Here is a 20,422-nt window from a genome sequence, read left to right on the forward strand (position 1 = left end):
ATAAAAAAAAGATTTATTTCAGTTTTATGTACTTTTGTATATGTCTCTGTCTTCTGGGTTTTATGTCATGCTTAGAAAGAACTCCACGTTTTAAGATTTTTAAAAAAGATTTTGGATCTCCAAATTTTATGGTTTCAATCTTCATGTTTAAATCTATAGTACTTCTGGAATTTACTTTGCTATCTGATCTCTGTGTTCTCTAAGTTGTTAGCAAGTTGCCTTGACAATTTATTGGACAGTTTGTTATTTCCCACAGACTTGAAAGCCTTTCCAATAAACAGTTCCTAAAAGTATTTGTTTCTATCTCTGGACTGTATTCTACAGCTTTGTCTGTCTTGTTAGGACCTGGTGCTACACTGGTCTAATTACTGCAGCTGTAGAAGAGGTTTTCATACAGAGCAAATACTGTTCTTTTTTGTTACACTTCTTCTGTATTATCCTGACAATTTCTTAAAGCATTGTAAGCATTTCCATTTAGAATTCTATAAAGGTAGTAGCCTACCTATTGTCATGAAAACATTTTTTTTTTTTTAAATCCCAGAACACATTACATTTATAAATCTATTAGGGGAGAATTGACTTGAAATATGTTTATATATTATTTTCTTATTTTGTGATTTCAGAAGCATTCTTGATAAGTTTCAAGGTTTTTTTTTTGTTTGTTTGTTTTTTTTACCTCGATTGCAAATTTAGTTCATCTCCTAAACAAGCAGTTGGCAAACTTTTTCTGTAAAGGGTTGCAAAGGAAATATTTTAGGTTTTGTGAGTCATAGAGTATTTGTTGCAACTACTCAAGTGTGCTGTTGTGGCATTAAAGGAGCCACAGATAGTACGTAATTGAGTAAGTGTGGTACTGTTCCAATAAAACTTTATTTCGAAAAACAGGCAGATTTGGCTTGTAGGCTAAGGTTTGCCAATGTCTGTTATAAAAAGTTGTTTTTCTTCAAACTAACTAATAAAACCAACATTTAATCTATCTAATGTGTGTCAGGCACTGATGTATCCTCTAGTAGGCACTTTTTATGTTTAATGTGTGCCCGAGTGAAACTTTAAAAAAGCATACCGATCCAAAATAAGGTGGAGCGTGTATCCACATTCTTTAATTTTGTGAAAGAAAAGTTAATCCTAATTAAACAGTGAGCTCAGGCTCTTCACACTCTGACCAACAAGTCTAGCAGGAACTGGCAGAACTGTGGGCTGCTTCAGTGGCAAGTATGTCCAGGTTCTGTGGAATCCAGGGAGTTTTATCCTTTCTAGTAATCTCACATATAGGAGACAATCTATTTCTGCATTATCTCCTCAGATTTCTTCCTAAATCCTTCATTAAAGAAATCCTTTGGGATCTAAAGCAAAGGGTTGTGGGGAAAGGAAAAAGTCAAGTTTCAAAAATCCACCTTTTTTTTTTCTTTTTACAAATTGTATATTTAAGAACTTTGTAAATTGTCTCTCTTTTATGATAAAGCTGTTATTTCTTACTGGATCATCAGAGGTTAATATTGGGACAGAATATCTTCTGAGTTCGACCTGGACAGTCAGAGAATGACATTTTCCAACCTTACCCATATGCACGCACATCATTAGCATTTTGCTAAGGGTGCTAATCCAGGCATGGGGACAAATGCAATACCATGTTCTAACCAAAACCGCGGGTTGGGAGGGAGTTATTAGTTCACGTGTGTTATATTTTCAGCATGGGCAGGATAGCATGGTCACCTGTATCCTAGAAGTAATGGGATCTTATAAGCCGATAAAGAAATCTGATATGAATACTTCTAAATCAGAAAAGAGAGAATTCCCCTGGAGCCATGCAGTGACTTAGTCAAGTTGTGCAGCAAGTTTTGAAGGTAGCAGCTCCCCCTGTATTTCTAAGCCTGGACATATCTGATACTTTTAAGTCTTCATGGATCCATGTCAGTATCTTGGTGGTAAAAGGGGTTCTGATAATTGACAGTGATCTTGGTAAAGCACCCTGTTGCTGCTTATATTAAAAACACATGGTTGGGGTGCCTGGATAATTCCATCAGTTGAATGTCAGACTCAGACTCTGATTTCAACTCAGGTTCATGATCTCAGGGTTGTGAGTTCAAGCCCCACGTTGGACTCCATGCTGGGCATGGAACTGCTTAAGATTCTCTCTTTCCCCCTCTTCTGCACCCTGCCACAACACCTCTACTTTCCTGCTCTGGATAATCCTGGTTGGATTATCTACTTGATAATCCATAAAACCCTGTTTAATTTGGGTTCCATGAGACCATTCCAGAATCCCACCAGTATGGCACCTTAGAGAGGTTATTTATCTTCTCCAGGGACTTGGAAGGGCCAAGGTCATCCCCAGGGCCTCAGTGCAGAGCACAACTCAAAGACCTCATGAAAAGCCAGGATTCAATACTTTCAGTGGATCAAATGCAATGAATGGCAGTAATGCTTCTCTTTGCCATTTTGCTTTAGCTTTCATCCATTCCTTCCTGATGTGCCAGGGCGGTGGTTCCCAGGAACTGCGGTCCCTGCCAGGTTTGCATTGATTGTTCTGGTGCTCCAGTATCCTTGTCTGCACTCGCAGATCATTGTCTGTTTCTCTCTCCAGCTTCTTGCTTAGTTGGACATTGTTTTCCTTGAGGTTCCTTTCTGGAGCCTCCATCTGCTGTTGCTGCTCCCATTTTTTGTCTCAGCCATTGCCTGTTCCTTCTCAGTCACCTTCTTCCTGCCTTGCTCCACTGCCCCATGCAGATTTGAGAAAGAGAAGAAAGTCAAAGGTCAGGCCTGAGCTTTACCCTCTTGAAATCAGAGACCAAATCAGATTTGAAAGAGAGGGTAGCCCCATCTTCAAGAGCAAGTCTGCAAATATGATGGGAAAGGCCCTGACCATCTAGCTGACATACAGCTACAGCTCTGCTGGTGAGTTTCAGGTTTAAAAGAGTATGCATTCCACAAAAGAAGGGGAAGCTCATCATTCTGGAAAGTTCTTTGCCCCCTCTGGACACTGCAGGATCTAACCCACCCAAGAACAGAGCCCTGCTCTTGCCTGCTATGGCCTTGTCCCCAGAGGTGAGAGCTTTATCTGTCTACAGGATGGATTTCTTTATTGCCGCCTATGACTCCAAAAAGCCCTGAAGGACCTCATTTGCCTGAGGAATCAAGAAGGAGCAAAGGACCTAGATGTCCTTTCAGGTGATTTGTTCTATACACACAAGGCCATCTAGATCATTTTTACTTTCTACTTAAAATGCTCCTTGAGCCCCCTACTAAGTGTCCAACTTGCCTTATTAGAAGGGCAAGAATCCAAGTGTCCTCCCAGTTTCCTTCCCTCCCCCCACTCAGGCTTCAGCCAGTCAGAATGCCATGCAGGTGTACAAACCCACAGTCTCTGGTGCTTTCATGTATTTGCATGTTTAGCTACGGCTCTTCCCTTTGGGTAGCATCTCAACCTGGAAAACAGGTACAAATACTTCAAAATTTACATCCCCCTCCTCTCTGGGTATATTTTCCTAGATCATATGCCCAGTATAAGATGTAGATTCTAATCCATGCTGATGTTCTCCCTTGCTACCTGCTAGATGTGTAGCTTTTGGCAAATTCTGTAACCTGCCTATGCTTTTTAGTTCATATCTAGAAAATGTGGGTAATAATAGTTGATGATTCCTAACATTTTCTGGAGGGTTAGGTTAAAATATCTAGAGAAAGAGCTTAACACTATGACTATAGGCAGTAACTGTTTAGTTTACGGTGGTGTATGATCGTTTTGTTTATTACTACCACCAGCACAGTCCAGGAATAAATATTATCCCTCTCTGTCCAGTTGTCTATTTATTTGACTCTCTCACTTTGATCAGCCTTGAGTGCAAGGATTCTAACTACATCATAGATCCTCAGCCCTTGGCACAATGACTGTCATATTGTTGGGTAAAGAAATAAATAATTTCTGTTCTGTCTCTCGTGGATTTCAGAAATCCATACTGTTTATTTGGGAATAGGCATTTCTACTTTCCTCAGGAGTAAATAAAAGGTAAAGCTATCATGACATCCCCATGCTGTCTTATCACCCACAACTGGTGTTGTGCTCTCAGATTATCTGGAGACCCCTGTGACTCTATTCTGTAGGGTTCCCATGCTCCCCTTCTTCCTTCCCTCATTCCTTTCCTGGGTACCTGCAAATAGTTCCAGTCAGTCTTGGCTGTAGAGCTTGAGCCCTTCAGGAACAGAGAAGGTTTCTGCTGAAATGCCTTCTGTTTGGGCCTTTGAAAGCTGATCAAGTTTAGCTTGGCAGTATTTAACAGAGGCCTCTTTGTTCTACAGCAAGAAATCCTCTTCCTTATCCTTTCTGATTTTCTGCAAGGGAAATGCACAGGGATGTCACCACAAGAAAGGAGCAGAGGAGATCAAATTCCCAAGAATCTACTAGATGGGTGGTCTAACTGCAGTTCTTTTAAGAAAAGCATCTTAGTGAAACAGCATAAGCAATGCAACTAGAACCAAGAGATCTACTGCCAACTCTGAAAACTTGCAAGACCTTCCTAAAGCTTCCAAACCTCCCTGGGTTTCTCAGGTTCTTCATCTATGAAATGTTGAAGTTGCATGATCTATTCTCTATAGTTCCTAGAAGCTGTAGGATCCTGTGATTCTACCTGCAATAACAAAATGACACAACTGAAACAAAATAAATATAATGAACAACCTGCTTAGAGAGTCTGTCCCAGGAAATTAAGTGTCTGCGAATCAGAGTGACTGTACATAGAGAGCTTCTAGCTCAGGAGTGACTTGGGAGAGTTTTGAAACCATGCCATAGTTCACTAAAGGAGAAATTATTGCTGATTTTGCTTGAGAGATCACAAAAATCCTAAATAAATTTCTCAGGCTTTGAGGGGAAAGATGGAAATAGAGTCCTCTAGAATTCTCTCTATCGTGTGGATCCATACTACTTTACCCTAAGTAGGAGATGAGCTATAGATTGAATATGTAAAACTTCAAGCATAATTTTAGAAGGACAAGAATGAGGAAGGTTGAATACTAAGAAAAAGTACCGCAATCTTCTTCTGGAACTCCTGTTGGTCATCCTTGGAAGAGTGCTCCATGAACACTGCAATGGCTTCCCTCTTACAGTCTGCATGCACATCCAGCACCTCCTGGAGCATGCCATCTGCTCGCTGTAGTGGTCAGCTGCCTTCTGCATGGGCACTGAGAGCTCACACTGGCTCAGTGTCGTTACTGCGTTCTCCAAGCAAGACACTGTTCCCTGATTGATGGCATTCACATAGGTCACACATACACATTTCTCTCTGGGTATGAATATTTATAAGTACACATGTATATATAAAATGATACAAAACTATTGAAGAACACATAATTAGCCCATATCAGGCCACAGAGAAATATGATTTTGGACAAGGAGACTCACTATTCTCAGTGACCTTGAGTTCTTTCCCAAGGGTTCTAGCCCTAACCCTTGAATGGGTACAGATATAAGAACAGAAACTATTTGATTGTTACTGGAATTCAGGAGGTCCTTTTCATGTTTTGGCTACTCAAAGACAAAACAACTCTGTTTGGGGAAAGAAAACCTTTTAACATTTGATGGGGCCTTTACATTCCCTGGGTATGTTGGAATTTTTAGCTTTAGGATTCTAACCTGAGGAAGAGAGAAAGCAGTTACATTAAGCACACTCTTGGGATAAGGCAGCTAAAGCTTTTTATTAGTGGGAATTTTCAATCTTTGGAGTCTTCTAAACTCAGAACTTCTTTAACATATTTGTACAGATGGCAAATTAAACTCATGTGAGTGACATATCACTGGAGAGGAATTTAGAAAAAAATTTTAATTCAAGTCTAATTAACGTACAGTGTCTATTAGTTTCAAACGTAGAATGTAATGATTCAACAGTTCTATACATTACTAGTGCTCATTACAGGAATTGTATTCCTAATCTCCTTCACCTATTTCACCAGCCCCCCCACCTCTCTTCTTGCAACCACATTTGTTCTCTATATTTAAGAGTCTGGGGATTTTGTTTGTTTCTTCCTAATTTGTTCATTTGTTTTGTTCCTTAAATTACACATAGGAATGAAATCACATAGTATTTGTCTTTCTCTGACTGACTTGTTTTACTTAGTATTATACCCTCTAGGTCCATCTATGTGGTTGCAAATGGCAAGATCTCATTATTTTTTTATGGCCAAGTAATATCCCATTCACCACATTTTCTTTATCCATTTATCTATCAGTGGACACTTGGGTTGCTTCCATATCTTGGCTATTGTAAATAATGCTGCAGTAAACATAGGGGTGCATGCATCTTTTCAAATTAGTGTTTTCACTTTCTTTGAATAAATACCCAGTAGTGGAAGCACTAGATCATCTGATAATTCTACTTTTAATTTTTTGAGGAAAACTTCATCCCTTTTTCCACAGTGGCTTCACTAGCTTGCATTCCCACCAGTGATCCATGAGGGTTCACTTTTCTCTACATCCTCACCAACACTTATTTCTTGTGTTTTTGATTTTAGCCATTCTGACAGATATGAGGTGATATTTCATTATAGGTTTGATTTGATTTTTGATTTTCAATGATCATAACTCCCTAAAGAAATTAAGCTAGTTGACGGCATTGTAATTAGGTCAAGACCTTAAAATAGTCTGAGGAATAGACAGATAACTTATTCAATAATCATTAAGTGCCTATTATGTGCCCGGCATTGGGGTTATGTTCAAGGCTAAGAAGATACAGTAGTGACTAAAATAGACGATGCCCTTTGGAGTCATATAGCTAAGAAGTGCTAAGACTGCTAATGTATAACCAGCTATGGCCAGGCAGGCATAATTTGGTCTTAATGGAAGAAGTATTGGGAGAAAGGAATGGGTAAAACATAACAAAACATTCTTTTAGAAGCCTTCATTAGGGGCACCTGGGTGGCTCAGTGGGTTAAAGTCTCTGCCTTTGGCTCAGGTCATGATCCCAGGGTCCTGGGATCAAGCCCTGAATCGAGCTCTCTGATTGGTGGGGAGCCTCCTCCTCCCCCCTCCCCATCTCTGCATGCCTTTTTATGATCTCTGTCTGTCAGATAAATAAATAAAATCTTAAAAAAAGTTTGTGACTGCATCTCACTTCTTGCTTGTTTTGAAGATGCCATGAATCATAGCTAATTCAAGGGATCTCAGCAGCAGTTGAAATATTTTCTAAGAGGAACATTAACCTCACATGCATTCCCACCTATTTTTCCTGTGCTGAAGGGGAACACAATTTCTGAGATCCCTGCAAAGAATCAGGTAGAAGTGGGGATGGGTGGTTGATACTATGTTGTCATTTTCTGCCTTTGAAATTAAGTAAGGTGTCCTTTTTTTCTTATGACATTTTGTACATGCCCAGCATCAGAATGCTCTACATTAAACCTTACTCATTGACTTTGTAGGATCTGGATATGCTAGTCTATAAGCTATTCTGCAACACCAAGATACTTTGGTCTAATTAGAATTTTCATGAAAGCTAGGTAGAGCCAGTGAGTTCATAGATAAATAATCTGATTTGCCTTTTTGTTTTTAAAATTCAGGTAAGGAAGGAATTATTGTGTGCCTACTATGTTCTACATACTGTCCTTGTTGCTGGAAATTGGCAGCAAAGAATCAGCAAAGGTAGGATTTCTTCCTCTATAGATTTTAAGGTTAATAGAAGAAGAAGAAAAAGAATAAATAAAGTTATAAGTAAATATGTTCATATTGTGTTAAGTTCACATGGAGGGGCAACCTGAGGCAGGATGGACAAGGAAGACCTCTTTGAGAACTGACATTTATGCACAGCCTTGAAAAAAAAAAAAAAAAAAAAAAGGAGCCACCGGGTGAGGGAGCAGCAAGCATTGTAGGTAGAGGGAACCATGCATGCAAAAACCTGGAGATAGGAAAGGAATTGCAGTTTGCAAGCTAAAAAGGAGGCTAGGGTGGCTATGGTGTGACCATGGCAGAGAAAATATAATAGATGAGCTTGGAGAAATAAGAAAGACTGGGTCATGGTGTGCTTTTGAGGAGTATGGATCTTATGTTATAATGCAAGCTTAAGGAGGGTATTAAAAGCAACTGAATTAAAGATCAGTCTGGTTGTTTTGAAGAGAATTTATTAGAGAGGGTCAAAGTGAAACCAAGAAGGACACTGGGTGACAAAAACAAGTATTTCAGGCAAAAGAGGAGGGTGACCCAGCCTAGGATGGTAAAATAAAAACGAGAGGACTGATGTATTGGGTGTGGGAAATAAACTAAGCGAGGGATATAGGGTCTAGGGCTTTAACCCTCAGGCTGGTGGCACACTATTGAGAAGATGAATGAGAAAGCAAGAAATATACTTTAATTTTGCTTTGTCTTACTTGATTTCATTTGGGTTTAGGAGTGATCAAGGCTTATATTGTGAACATGATAACTTGAAATGGACAGCTTGCAAAAAAGTGAAGAAATTGGGTTGTTATTTGATCTATGCATGTGAATTTCAGAAGAGATATCAAGGCAAGAAATATCAATTTGAGAGGTATCAAAATAAAAATGACATTGAAAGTCCAGAGACTGGATGAGGTCATTTTGAGAGGGGATAAATGGAGGAGAGAAAAGAATCCACATCCTGGAGAGACCTACAATTCAGATGACCAGATGAAAATCAGAGTCTGGTAGGAAGACTGAATGGAGCTAAACACAGGGATAGTAGGAAAGCCAGAGTAGTGTGGTGACTTGGAAGGCAAGGAAGGAAAGAATTTCAGGGGGAGCAGGGAGAAGAAGGGGAGTAAGATAGATGCAAAGAGACACCAACTGACTCAGAGTAAATGGAGGTCATTGGTAAAAAGCATTCAGTGAAGTGTTGGGTTAAAACCAGAGAAGAATTCATTGAAGACAGAGGTGAGAAAAGGAAATTGAGACTATATATTTTTGCATGAAGAGGAGTAAAAACACAATATGGGGTGATAGTCATAATGAGATGTAGAGTCCAGGGAGAATTTTTAAGATAATAGTTATTGAAGCAAATTGATTAGTTAATAAGAATACTCCAATAGAGCAAACAAAATATGATATGGGAGACATAATTGCAAGAGTTCCATGCATGACAGGTCAGAAAAGATGGCTTTGAGAACACCAGTATGAGGGAATTTTCTTTTACAGGAAGCAGAACAGCTAGAGTAGAAATTTGGAACAGAAAAAGTTTAGGTTGCAATTTTGCAGGTGAGAATTAGAATTAGATGTGTTTCGTAAGAAATCTGGAATCTCCCTTCACTCTGGAGGAGTGGTGAGAAACAGAAATTCACTTGGAATTAAGCAAACAGCTTCTGCCACAGAACTTCACTCACCAAGGTTTTCTCTTCCAAGGCATTAGTACATCAAGTAGGATTTGCCTGTATGATGCAACCCAGTGCTAGCCTCAACCAGCGCCAAGTTGAGAAATCTTCTAAAGAATCTTTAAGGCTTTCCGTTTCACGAACTGTGAATGAGCAGCTACTCATTCTTGTTTTCCACCAAACATATGGGAACAACCATGATGGATATAGATACCACAGCAATGTGCAAACCCCAAAGCTTTCTGTAGAAATAAGATCACAAATTGATTTTCTGCCTCAGGATTAATCAAAATTTGTGTGCATCAGCCTGGGGCTGGAGACCTTTGTATTTTTCTGTGATATAAAATGGAGGATGGCATTAGCAGACCACAGAGAGTTTCCCCCACAATAATCTCAGATGATGGTAGTGAAGAAACAGCAGATATTGTCAGCCCTCCAAGTTTTATTTCCATAATAAAAATAAAACTCAAGCAATGCTTATCATGTATTGAGAATCTGCCTTGTACTGAGCTCTGTAACAAATGCATCCACAGAACCTGACCTACTTGTGCTTGTAAGAACCTTGCAAGTTTGGGCTTATTATGCCCATTTTGCATATGTAGTAAGTGGAGTTCAGAAAGACTGAGAAATTTGCTCAGATTTACATATGAATAAGCGGCAGAGCCAGGATTTGAAACCAGTGAAGTCTGTTTCATTATGCCATGCTTTATCCTGCAGAATCATCTTTCTCAGCAAGACTAATTACTCCATGTACTCCATATACAGGGGTTTTCTATTGCTTTCCTATACCAATAATGCATTGTCTAATGAATTTAGTAAGATGAGATGGGTTCCTCATACTTCTTATCCCATACATCAGCAATTTCGATTCCAGGCTCTTTCCCGGCATGACCAGTGTCTCATCAAGAGCTCCAGATCACCTAGTATTTTCGTTTTCATTCCTTGATATCCAGTCCTATCAATACTGTGTTTTTACTTATTGAAATGTATTGAATGAGCATCTATCATGTACCTGAAACCACTTGTTTCCTGGGACAAAATCATTTATGAACCATGGCTTCCACCCTCAAAGTAAGACTAGAGTAACCATATCAGTTAGAATCAGGTTTTGCTGTGAGAAACAGAAAAAAAAAAAAAAAAAAAGAAAAAGCTTCATAAACAAATATGCTACTAAATATATTAAAGATGTTACTGTGTTATGTAAATTCTAGGATCAGTAGTCCATAACTGTCAGGATAGATAAGTGTTTCCCAAGATTGGGGTCCAGGACTCTCCTATCATATGCTTAGCCATCTAAGCAAGTATACCATCATATCTCTAGTAAGAACAGATTGGAGAAGGGGAAGAAGGATAGGTCCCTCCTTTAAGAACTCATCACTTCTATTTAAAAACAATACATCTTAAGTAATTGCATTATCATATTGAACCACAGGGGAAGCTGAAATTGCTGTGAGCATCCTGGGAACACACATATATAGCAAACAAGCAGGTATTCTATTAGTGAAGGAGAAGGGAAGGATGGTAATTGATTTTCTCCATGGTTGTTCTATTCTCTATTTCATTTATTTCTAATTCTTCTTACAGGTTTCCCTCTGCTAGCTTTGAGCTTAGTTTTTCCTTCCTTTTTCTAGTGCAAGAGCATCTAGGAAAATATGACCTCTACCTGAGTTGCCATGAGCTCATCTTATAAAATAGAAACATATAAGATTCAGAGCTGAAAATTCCATCATAGCTCTAAAAGTACGCAATGATGTCAGAGACAGCTTTTTAAAAAGCCCTGAAACCAAACGGAGCAATTTCTAGACTTGAATCTACACTGGGCTAAGTATAGTGACCATGTACCTACTGAGATGCAGAGATTGGTACAGAATGAGGATTGGGCACTGCCCCAAGCCCCAGAGAAGGGTCCTTCCTCACCAACTGGATCAAAATAGCCCCTTAGCTGTCTATGTGTCTGTCTCTTCCTTTCATTTTTGCTTTTTATTTTGTTCCATGACACTATAATACAAAAATATGACTCTAGAGATAAAGAATATAAGGCTAGTTAGTCTTTTTAACCTTTCAATCAATGTTTTATTATTGTTATTTTAATCATATTTTAACATTTACCATTAACTTACTTTTAATATTATTTTTAACTTATTGTTGTCGTTATTTTTGAAAAATACATTCAGAGTCTTTCACCCTGCTTCCATGTTGGGAAATCGTTGCAAGAAAAAAAATATTTTAAGAATATATTCTGTAAGTCTGAGTCACAAAAGTATAATACTAGTAAATGAAGAATTATTAACATGATTTTGTAAACTAAAGGAGGTTAATGAGGCTTGATTTAACTGAAATGAAATTTCTTCATATTTTGCTAACTCCAGATAAAATGATCTGTCATCTTGTTTTTGAAAGTGTCCTTATTTGGCAAAAAGTGTACTCTGCTTTGGGGCCTAGTAGAAACTCTCAGGCAGGAGGAGTCTCATTTTAATATCGCGTGCACAAAGCTTGGTAGAAAGCAAAAAAGCTGCAGGTGTGCTGGATCTTCCAGACAAGCACAAACTTGAGGCGGTTTTGGTTTAGAATTCTGTTGAGTGAAGTTTTTCAACTGAAAGAAGTATAGGTACAAAGGAATAATGGCCCTTTGGAGATAAGATTTATAGGCCTGGGAATCCTAAAATTGGAGAAGCCTGCTGTGAAAAACAGTAAAAACAAAGCAAAACTAAACAGTACCTTGGATATTGCTAGGCATAGAAACAGAATAAAAGGCTAGGCTTTCAGAATTACACAAAATGTAAGGCATGGAAATTGCTTGGTGGATTGGCTGTGTAAATATATGGCTTTGCTGACAAGCTGAAATAAGATTACTTCACTAGAGAGACAGAGTACACCCCCTGTTCTTCCCGTACCTGGAACTTGGAGTTTCAAATTAAAAGGAAAACTGAAATTACAGAGGTTTTTAATTTATAAGTTGAATAGTGGAAATAGAGCCTCTGGTAAGACCTCCTAGGTACTGGAATGCTAGAATTCCGTATGAATGTATAAAAATCCAGTTTCCCTCATGCCACTTTCTGTGACGAGAGGCCCTGACAGGCTCATTGTGCCCCTTCTCTAGTCTCTTAAAACCCGTGGTGCCTTTAAGGGTGCATCCACTCTTAACTGAGGTAGACTAAGCCTTGTGCCACGTCACTGATGATGGCCACAAGCCCTTCCTGGAGCCCAGCTCTAGGCACCTGGTCATTCTTTCTTCCAGGAGTACCCTTTGTTGGAGGCCACAGCACGGTTGGAGTCGAGGACCAAACCAGGCCCTGACTTGTGTCTCCTTCAAAGTCTGGACACCTTGACAAGGTTAAGGACGGGAAAGTTGAGCAACACTGAGAAAGGGTCCATGCTATGTGATCTGTGCTCGCCTACGTGACTTCCCACACTCTCTCCCTACAGAAGGGAACAATGTGGTCAGGGTCATGAATTCTGAGTTGGTCCTTGTTGTTCCTGTACTTCCCATAACCCACTCCCTGGTTGATTGTCTTGCTAATGGCATTAGCCGAGACTACCTGGCATCACAAGGTTTGCTTGTAGTTAATGTAAACTTGTTATAGAAACTTGCGGTCATCTGACTAGATACTGATGTATTACTCCTCCTATTGTGGTCTGCCTTATAAATGCTTGTAAGATGTGGAATAAAATTGACACTGTTGGACATCATCCTCAGTGTCCCTCCTGCCCCCATCTCTTTGTCTCTTAATTTCTTTTCACCATCCTCTTAACCCTCACATTTCCTGGTCGATTTGTCATGCCGGCCGCGAAAACCCTTCATAGACACTGCCCTGGTTTCAACAGTTCAGTGACTTATAAATGGGCCTGATGTGAAGAAGCATCTTGTCCTTGTCCCAGAGACTCAATTAGAAAATAACTTCACAACAGTCAGCTGGTGTAGCCTGTCCATGTCCCACCACAGCTGTTTTGGTGTGAAAACATATGTGAGTGGACTGTTTTGGGGCCACACCTCAAGAAGTATCCCCTTTACACATTTGCAATACTTGTAAGGGCTGGTCCATTTAAATTATATGTAGGTTATTAAAAAGATATTCCAAATTTTCGAATTTAGGTTTCACATCTCACTGTTAGACTCACTCTAAGGTCCCATTTATAAAGAGAAAAAAGTTATTCCTGGCTCAGTATTTCCTTTCAACAATTTCTTTGGTATTAGAGAGTTCACATAATGTGGGGAGACTTTAAAATTGGAAAGGGAGGGGCTCGGGTGGCTCAGCCAGTTGAATGACTGACTCTGGATTTCAGTTCAGTCATGACATCAGAGTCCTGGGATTAGTCCCCATTATCAGGCTCTATGCTCAGAGGGGAGCCTGCTTAAGGATTTTTCTCTCCCTCTCCTGCTGCCCCTCCCCCTGTTCTTGCTCTCTCTCGAAAAAAAAAATTAAATAAATATTTAACAAAACTTGAAGGGGAGTGTGGGAGGGAAGACTCTCTCTTAGAGATACTCAAAGGACATCCCATAGAATGATATCAAAGTATTTAATATACATGTAATTGGAATAGCAAAAGAAGAAGAGGATAAGAAAGGAATATGTATTGGGATCATTCCCTGCATATTTTCAGACCACAATGCTCTAAAGCTAGAACTCTACCACAAAACGAAGTTTGGAAAGAACCCAAATACATGGAGACTAAACAGCATCCTTCTAAAGAATGAATGGTTCAACCGGGAAATTAAAGAAGAATTGAAAAAAATCATGGAAACAAATGATAATGAAAATACAACGGTTCAAAATCTGTGGGACACAACAAAGGCAGTCCTGAGAGGAAAATATATAGCGGTACAAGCCTTTCTCAAGAAACAAGAAAGGTCTCAGGTACACAACCTAACCCTACACCTAAAGGAGCTGGAGAAAGAACAAGAAAGAAACCTTAAGCCCAGCAGGAGAAGAGAAATCATAAAGATCAGAGCAGAAATCAATGAAATAGAAACCAAAAAAACAATAGAACAAATCAACAAAACTAGGAGCTGGTTCTTTTAAAGAATTAATAAAATTGATAAACCCCTGGCCCGACTTATCAAAAAGAAAAAAGAAAGGACCCAAATAAATAAAATCATGAATGAAAGAGGAGAGATCACAACTAACACCAAAGAAATACAAACTATTATAAGAACATACTATGAGCAACTCTACGGCAATAAATTTGACAATCTGGAAGAAATGGATGCATTCCTAGAAACATATAAACTACCACAACTGAACCAGGAAGAAATAGAAAGCCTGAACAGACCCATAACCAGTAAGGAGATTGATACAGTCATTAAAAATCTCCAAACAAACAAAAGCCCAGGGCCAGATGGCTTCCCGGGGGAATTCTACCAAACATTTAAAAAAGAACTAATTCCTATTCTCCTGAAACTGTTCCAAAAAATAGAAATGGAAGGAAAACTTCCAAACTCATTTTATGAGGCCAGCATCACCTTGATCCCAAAACCAGACAAGGATCCCATCAAAAAAGAGAACTACAGACTAATATCCTTGATGTACACAGATGCTAAAATACTCAACAAAATACTAGCCAATAGGATTCAACAGTACATTTAAAGGATTATTCACCACGACCAAGTGGGATTTATTCCAGGGCTGCAAGGTTGGTTCAACATCCGCAAATCAGTCAATGTGATACAACACATCAATAAAAGAAAGAACAAGAACCATATGATACTCTCAATAGATGCTGAAAAAGCATTTGACAAATTACAGCATCCCTTCCTGATCAAAACTCTTCAAAGTGTAGGGATAGAGGGCACATACCTCAATATTATCAAAGCCATCTATGAAAAACCCACCGCAAATATCATTCTCAATGGAGAAAAACTGAAAGCTTTTCTGCTAAGGTCAGGAACACGGCAGGGATGTCCATTATCACCATTGCTATTCAACATAGTACTAGAGGTCCTAGCCTCAGCAATCAGACAACAAAAGGAAATTAAAGGCATCCAAATCGGCAAAGAAGAAGTCAAATTATCACTCTTCGCAGATGATATGATACTATATGTGGAAAACCCAAAAGACTCCACTCCAAAACTGCTAGAACTTGTACAGGAATTCAGTAAAGTGTCAGGATATAAAATCAATGCACAGAAATCAGTTGCATTTCTCTACACCAACAGAAAGGCAGAAGAAAGAGAAATTAAGGAGTCAATCCCATTTACAATTGCACCTAAAACCATAAGATACCTAGGAATAAACCTATCCAAAGAGGCACAGAATCTATACTCATAAAACTATAAAGTACTCATGAAAGAAATTGAGGAAGACAAAAAGAAATGGAAAAATGTTCCATGCTCCTGGATTGGAAGAATAAATATTGTGAAAATGTCTATGCTACCTAAAGCAATCTACACATTTAATGCAATTCCTATCAAAGTACCATCCATCTTTTTCAAAGAAATGGAACAAATAATGCTAAAATTTATATGGAACCAGAAAAGACCTCGAATAGCCAAAGGGATATTGAAAAAGAAAGCCAACGTTGGTGGCATCACAATTCCGGATTTCAAGCTCTATTACAAAGCTGTCATCATCAAGTCAGCATGGTACTGGCACAAAAACAGACACATAGATCAATGGAACAGAATAGAGAGCCCAGAAATAGACCCTCAACTCTACAGTCAACTAATCTTCGACAAAGCAGGAAAGAATGTCCAATGGAAAAAAGACAGCCTCTTCAATAAATGGTGCTGGGAAAATTGGACAGCCACATGCAGAAAAATGAAATTGGACCATTTCCTTACACCACACACGAAAATAGACTCAAAATGGATGAAGGACCTCAATGTGCAAAAGGAATCCATCAAAATCCTTGAGGAGAACACAGGCAGCAACCTCTTCGACCTCTGCCGCAGCAACATCTTCCTAGGAACATCACCAAAGGCAAGGGAAGCAAGGGCAAAAATGAACTATTGGGATTTCATCAAGATCAAAAGCTTTTGCACAGCAAAGGAAACAGTTAACAAAATCAAAAGACAACTGACAGAATGGGAGAAGATATTTGCAAACGACATATCAGATAAAGGACTAGTGTCCAGAATCTATAAAGAACTTAGCAAACTCAACACCCACAGAACAAATAATCCAATCAAGAAATGGGCACAAGACATGAACAGACATTACTGCAAAGAAGACATCCAGATGGCCAACAGACACATGAAAAAGTGCTCCATATCATCGGCATCAGGGAAATACAAATCAAAACCACAATGAAATATCACCTCACACCAGTCAGAATGGCTAAAATCAACAAGTCAGGAAATGACAGATGCTGGCGAGGATGCGGAGAAAGGGGAATCCTCCTACACTGTTGGTGGGAATGCAAGCTGGTGCAGCCAATCTGGAAAACAGCATGGAGGTTCCTCAAAATGTTGAAAATAGAACTGCCCTATGACCCAGCAATTGCACTATTGGGTATTTACCCTAAAGATACAAACGTAGTGATCCAAAGGGGCACGTGCACCCGAATGTTTATAACAGCAATGTCCACAATAGCCAAACTATGGAAAGAACCTAGATGTCCATCAACAGATGAATGGATCAAGAAGATGTGGTATATATACACAATGGAATACTATGGAGCCATCAAAAGAAATGAAATCTTGCCATTTGCGACAACATGGATGGAACTAGAGCGTATCATGCTTAGCAAAATAAGTCAAGCAGAGAAAGACAACTATCATATGATCTCCCTGATATGAGGAAGTGGTGATGCAACATGGGGGCTTAAGTGGGTAGGAGAAGAATAAATGAAACAAGATGGGATTGGGAGGGAGACAAACCATAAGTGACTCTTAATCTCACAAAACAAACTGAGGGTTGCTGGGGGGACGGGGTTTGGGAGAAGGGGGGTGCGGTTATGGACATTGGGGAGGGTATGTGCTTTGGTGAGTGCTGTGAAGTGTGTAAACCTGGTGATTCACAGACCTGTACCCCTGGGGATAAAAATATATGTTTATAAAGAATAAAAAAATTTTTAAAAAAGGGAAGAAAAAAAAAGGAAGGAATATGTAATTTCCCCAAAATTAATAAAAAACAAGAAACAATGTATTCAAAGGTTTAGAGAACCAACCCCATGAATAATAAATAACAAGCAAAAACACACATATGCCCACCATCATCTAATTCATGAAATTCAATTATTCAGAGAAAATCTTAAAGACAGCTAGAGAAAAAAACAGCACTGCCACAGAAGACCAAAAATATTAATGTCAGAAGACTTCTTCCTAAAATCTATGCAAGTAGGAAGAAAGTGGAATAACATGTCTAAAGTACTGAATGAAAAAGAATGTACAACCAGAATTCTCTACCCAGTAAAAATTTAAAAAAAAAAATGCAAAATAAAGACATCTTCAAAGTGAAGCTCATGTCATGGTATGGGATGGTCTGTCCATTCCAGTGTGCAAGTAAAATGAGGAAAAATGTATAAGGATTGAAAATAATCAAAGAAAACTGTTATTATTTGTAAATTATTGTGGTGGTGTGTGTGTTCTGTAAGAATTTCTGTCATCCAGAGTCATTGTGTTATTTACCTGTATTATTTTCTAAAATATTTGTTATTTTACCTTTCACTCTTAGATCTATAATTCATTGAAAATTGATATTTTCAGGTAATCTAAAGTGTATTTTTAGAGGTGGGTACACTTTTTCCAATACAATTTAATCATATGAATGAGGGAAAAACTATTTCACATTTATAAATAAAGCCATGATCTTAGATGAGAAAAATATTTCTTACAGAACACACATACATCCTACCACCACCTCCATAAAATAAAATATTAAGTTTGACTATATCAAAACTAGATACATTTTTTGTGGAAAGCACTCATAAAAGTGTTAAAAGGCAGTCACAGGCTAGATGACATTTGCAATCACCTAAGCAATAAAAACTCGTATCTGAAATATATAAAAACATTCTCAAAAATCAAGATGAAAAAGACAGACTGCTCAAGAGAGACATCTACAGGGATTACATGGGAAAACAAAATAGCAGATGAATAAGGAAAATGTACTCTTATTTATAGTGAAGAAAATGTCTTTGTGAGATAGTTGAGAATCTGGTAGAAATTCTTTAATACTTCCTAATTCACCGACCACTGCTGAGTTTTTTCACTGGATACATGCGAGCCAGGCTCCAGTAAATAAATGAGTCTCCGAAGAGGCTACTAGACCACAAGTCATCCCCTGACTCAGAGTCATCCTGCATGTTGACCCAGTAGGGAAAGAGACACTTTGTGTCTTCTCACTATGAAGACTAACATTGGCAGATGGCACCACTCTTTCTTTATCATGGCCTTACTTGCTAGTGATGACTCATGGGGTATAACCAGTCTCCAAGGATTTACTTCTGTAATAGCATTCTAGTGCTGCTTAATCTTTATTGAATCCCTTACTGTGTCCAGCCCTGGTCCAGATGTCTTAATAACATGATGCAACAACTTACTTAAAATTAAGTTTCTTTCTTTCTTTCTTTCTTTCTTTCTTTCTTTCTTTCTTTCTTCTTTCTTTCTTTCTTCTTTCTTTCTTTCTTTCTTTCTTTCTTTCTTTCTTTCTTTCTTTTTCTTTTTTAAGATTCTATTTATTTGACAGAGAGAGAGAGTGAGCATGAGCACATACGCAGGAGGAGCAGCAGACAAAGGGAGAGGGAGAAGCAGGCTCCCTGCTGAGCAAGGAGCCCGATGCAGGACTCTATCCCAGGATACTAGGGTCATGATCTGAGCCAAAAACATCCAGATGTTCCGAAATTAACTTTCTTACCATTTTTAAAATCCTATAAGCCCCTTGTAAATGAAGTATGGGTATACTGTTTTGATTATCACATAGCAGGTTTATAGTATGCTAGTATAAACCAAGGAGATGTTATTTCTGCAGTGTCTGTCATTCATCCCACAACCTCTAAACTGTTTCTAGACAAATCTTCATTTTTTTAACACCTCATCAAGGAATTCAGTTCATCTCACATTTTATGACACCCAGCCCAACTTGTTATTTTTATTCTACTGCTCATCAGATATTTGATGAACACCTATTATGGTCAGATATTATGCTCAATTCTGGAGTCAAAAATATGAACAAGATAGTCCTTGCCTTCAACCTTTCTTAGAAATTATAACAGCTAAAGTTAGATTCATTCAAAATTAGGTTCACTGTTACTCATCTTTGAGTAATAGAAAAGATCCAGCAAAGCAAGGATTAAAGAAGATGAAATTTTCATTTTATTTATTTATTTATTTATTTATTTACCTTTTACTTGGAAGTCCTTTGATAAGTAATCCAGGACTGGTATTGAGGCTCTGTTAAACAAAGTCAACAAGGGCACAAGGTTCTTCTTGAAACAGGATCAAAGCTGGATACAATAGTCACATACTCAGCAAAACTAAGGAGGATACCAGAGTCAAAAGTGAAAGTAAACCTAGCTGCTCTGAACCACCTAGAACATCATGTGGATGTTAGTGGACTGCAGAATATCTATGAGTGAAAGGGGCTTGGAAAATCCACATTTTCTCCCTACTCAGCCTTCAGGAATCCGAAGACCATCTACTTGCCTATTTTCCCTCCAACTCTGATCCTGGAAGAGTTTCACACAAACATTTCTTCACACACCTCTTCCCACTAACTTCAGTGTCCTTGCCACACATGATAAAGAATGTATTCCAATGATTTCAACAGCTTATTTCTTAGGAGGGATTTCTTATATAATACCTTAGTCAGAGAAGTTTCAATTGTTTTACTTGTTGTTTTTAAAATATTCAGTTTAGGGGCACCCGGGTGGGTTAAAGCCTCTGCCTTCGGCTCAGTTCATGATCCCAGGGTCCTGGGGTGAGTTCCACATCAGGTTCTCTGCTCGGCAGGGAGCCTGCTTCCCCCTCTCTCTCTGCTTGTCTCTCTGCCTATTTGTGATCTCTGTCTGTCAAATAAATAAATAAAATCTTTAAAAAAAACATTTAAAATATTCAGTTTAGGGATGCCTGATTGACTCAGTTGATTACACATCTGCCTTCGGCTCAAGTGATGATCCCAGGGTCCCGGAATCGAGTCCTACATTGGACTCCTTGCTCGGCAGGGAGCCTGTTTCTCCCTTTGCATGC

At 38.7% G+C, this 20,422-nt stretch overlaps 1 protein-coding gene and 1 long non-coding RNA gene across 7 annotated transcripts in view; one reads left to right on the forward strand and one right to left on the reverse strand.

The window, feature by feature from the left end:
* Positions 1-13,009, forward strand: part of LOC309843274 — a 125,235-nt gene extending 112,226 nt beyond the window's left edge. For 2 of the 3 annotated variants that reach the window (XR_014300033.1, XR_014300035.1), the window contains 3 exons: positions 7,540-7,621; positions 9,125-9,184; positions 12,536-13,009. This is a non-coding gene — a long non-coding RNA (uncharacterized lncRNA). The remainder of the gene's footprint in view (positions 1-7,539; positions 7,622-9,124; positions 9,185-12,535) is intronic. The other variant, XR_014300034.1, reaches the window with a different exon arrangement.
* LOC309843273 (uncharacterized protein) lies at positions 1,763-20,004 on the reverse strand. 4 transcript variants are annotated; one of them, XM_082688603.1, is made up of 5 exons: positions 19,578-19,905; positions 5,019-5,230; positions 4,146-4,326; positions 3,356-3,425; positions 2,187-2,714 (listed from the first exon to the last, which is right to left on the reverse strand). In XM_082688603.1, the coding sequence occupies exons 2-4, from the start codon at positions 5,165-5,167 to the stop codon at positions 3,390-3,392; spliced, it is 366 nt and encodes a 121-aa protein (XP_082544729.1). In that variant the 5' UTR covers positions 5,168-5,230; positions 19,578-19,905; the 3' UTR covers positions 2,187-2,714; positions 3,356-3,389. The 4 variants fall into 4 exon arrangements, 3 of the variants coding, with proteins under 3 accessions (XP_082544729.1, XP_082544728.1, XP_082544730.1); XR_014300032.1 differs by lacking the exon at positions 3,356-3,425 and having other exon boundaries at positions 1,763-2,714; positions 19,578-20,004; XM_082688602.1 differs by lacking the exon at positions 2,187-2,714 and having other exon boundaries at positions 3,298-3,425.
* Between the last annotated feature and the right edge of the window lie 418 nt (positions 20,005-20,422).

Source organism: Mustela nivalis (genome assembly GCF_964662115.1).
Source record: "Mustela nivalis genome assembly, chromosome: 10".
Lineage (NCBI taxonomy): Eukaryota > Metazoa > Chordata > Mammalia > Carnivora > Mustelidae > Mustela > Mustela nivalis.

Coding starts and splice junctions, on each gene's coding strand:
- LOC309843273 (XM_082688603.1), bottom strand. CDS start 5,167: ATGCAGAAGGCAGCTGACCACTACAGCGAGCAGATGGCATGCTCCAGG. Junction 4,327..5,018: donor AGTTCCAGAAGAAGATTGCG/GTACTTTTTCTT, acceptor TTTCCCTTGCAG/AAAATCAGAAAGGATAAGGA. Junction 3,426..4,145: donor CTGACTGGAACTATTTGCAG/GTACCCAGGAAA, acceptor CCTGTTTTCCAG/GTTGAGATGCTACCCAAAGG.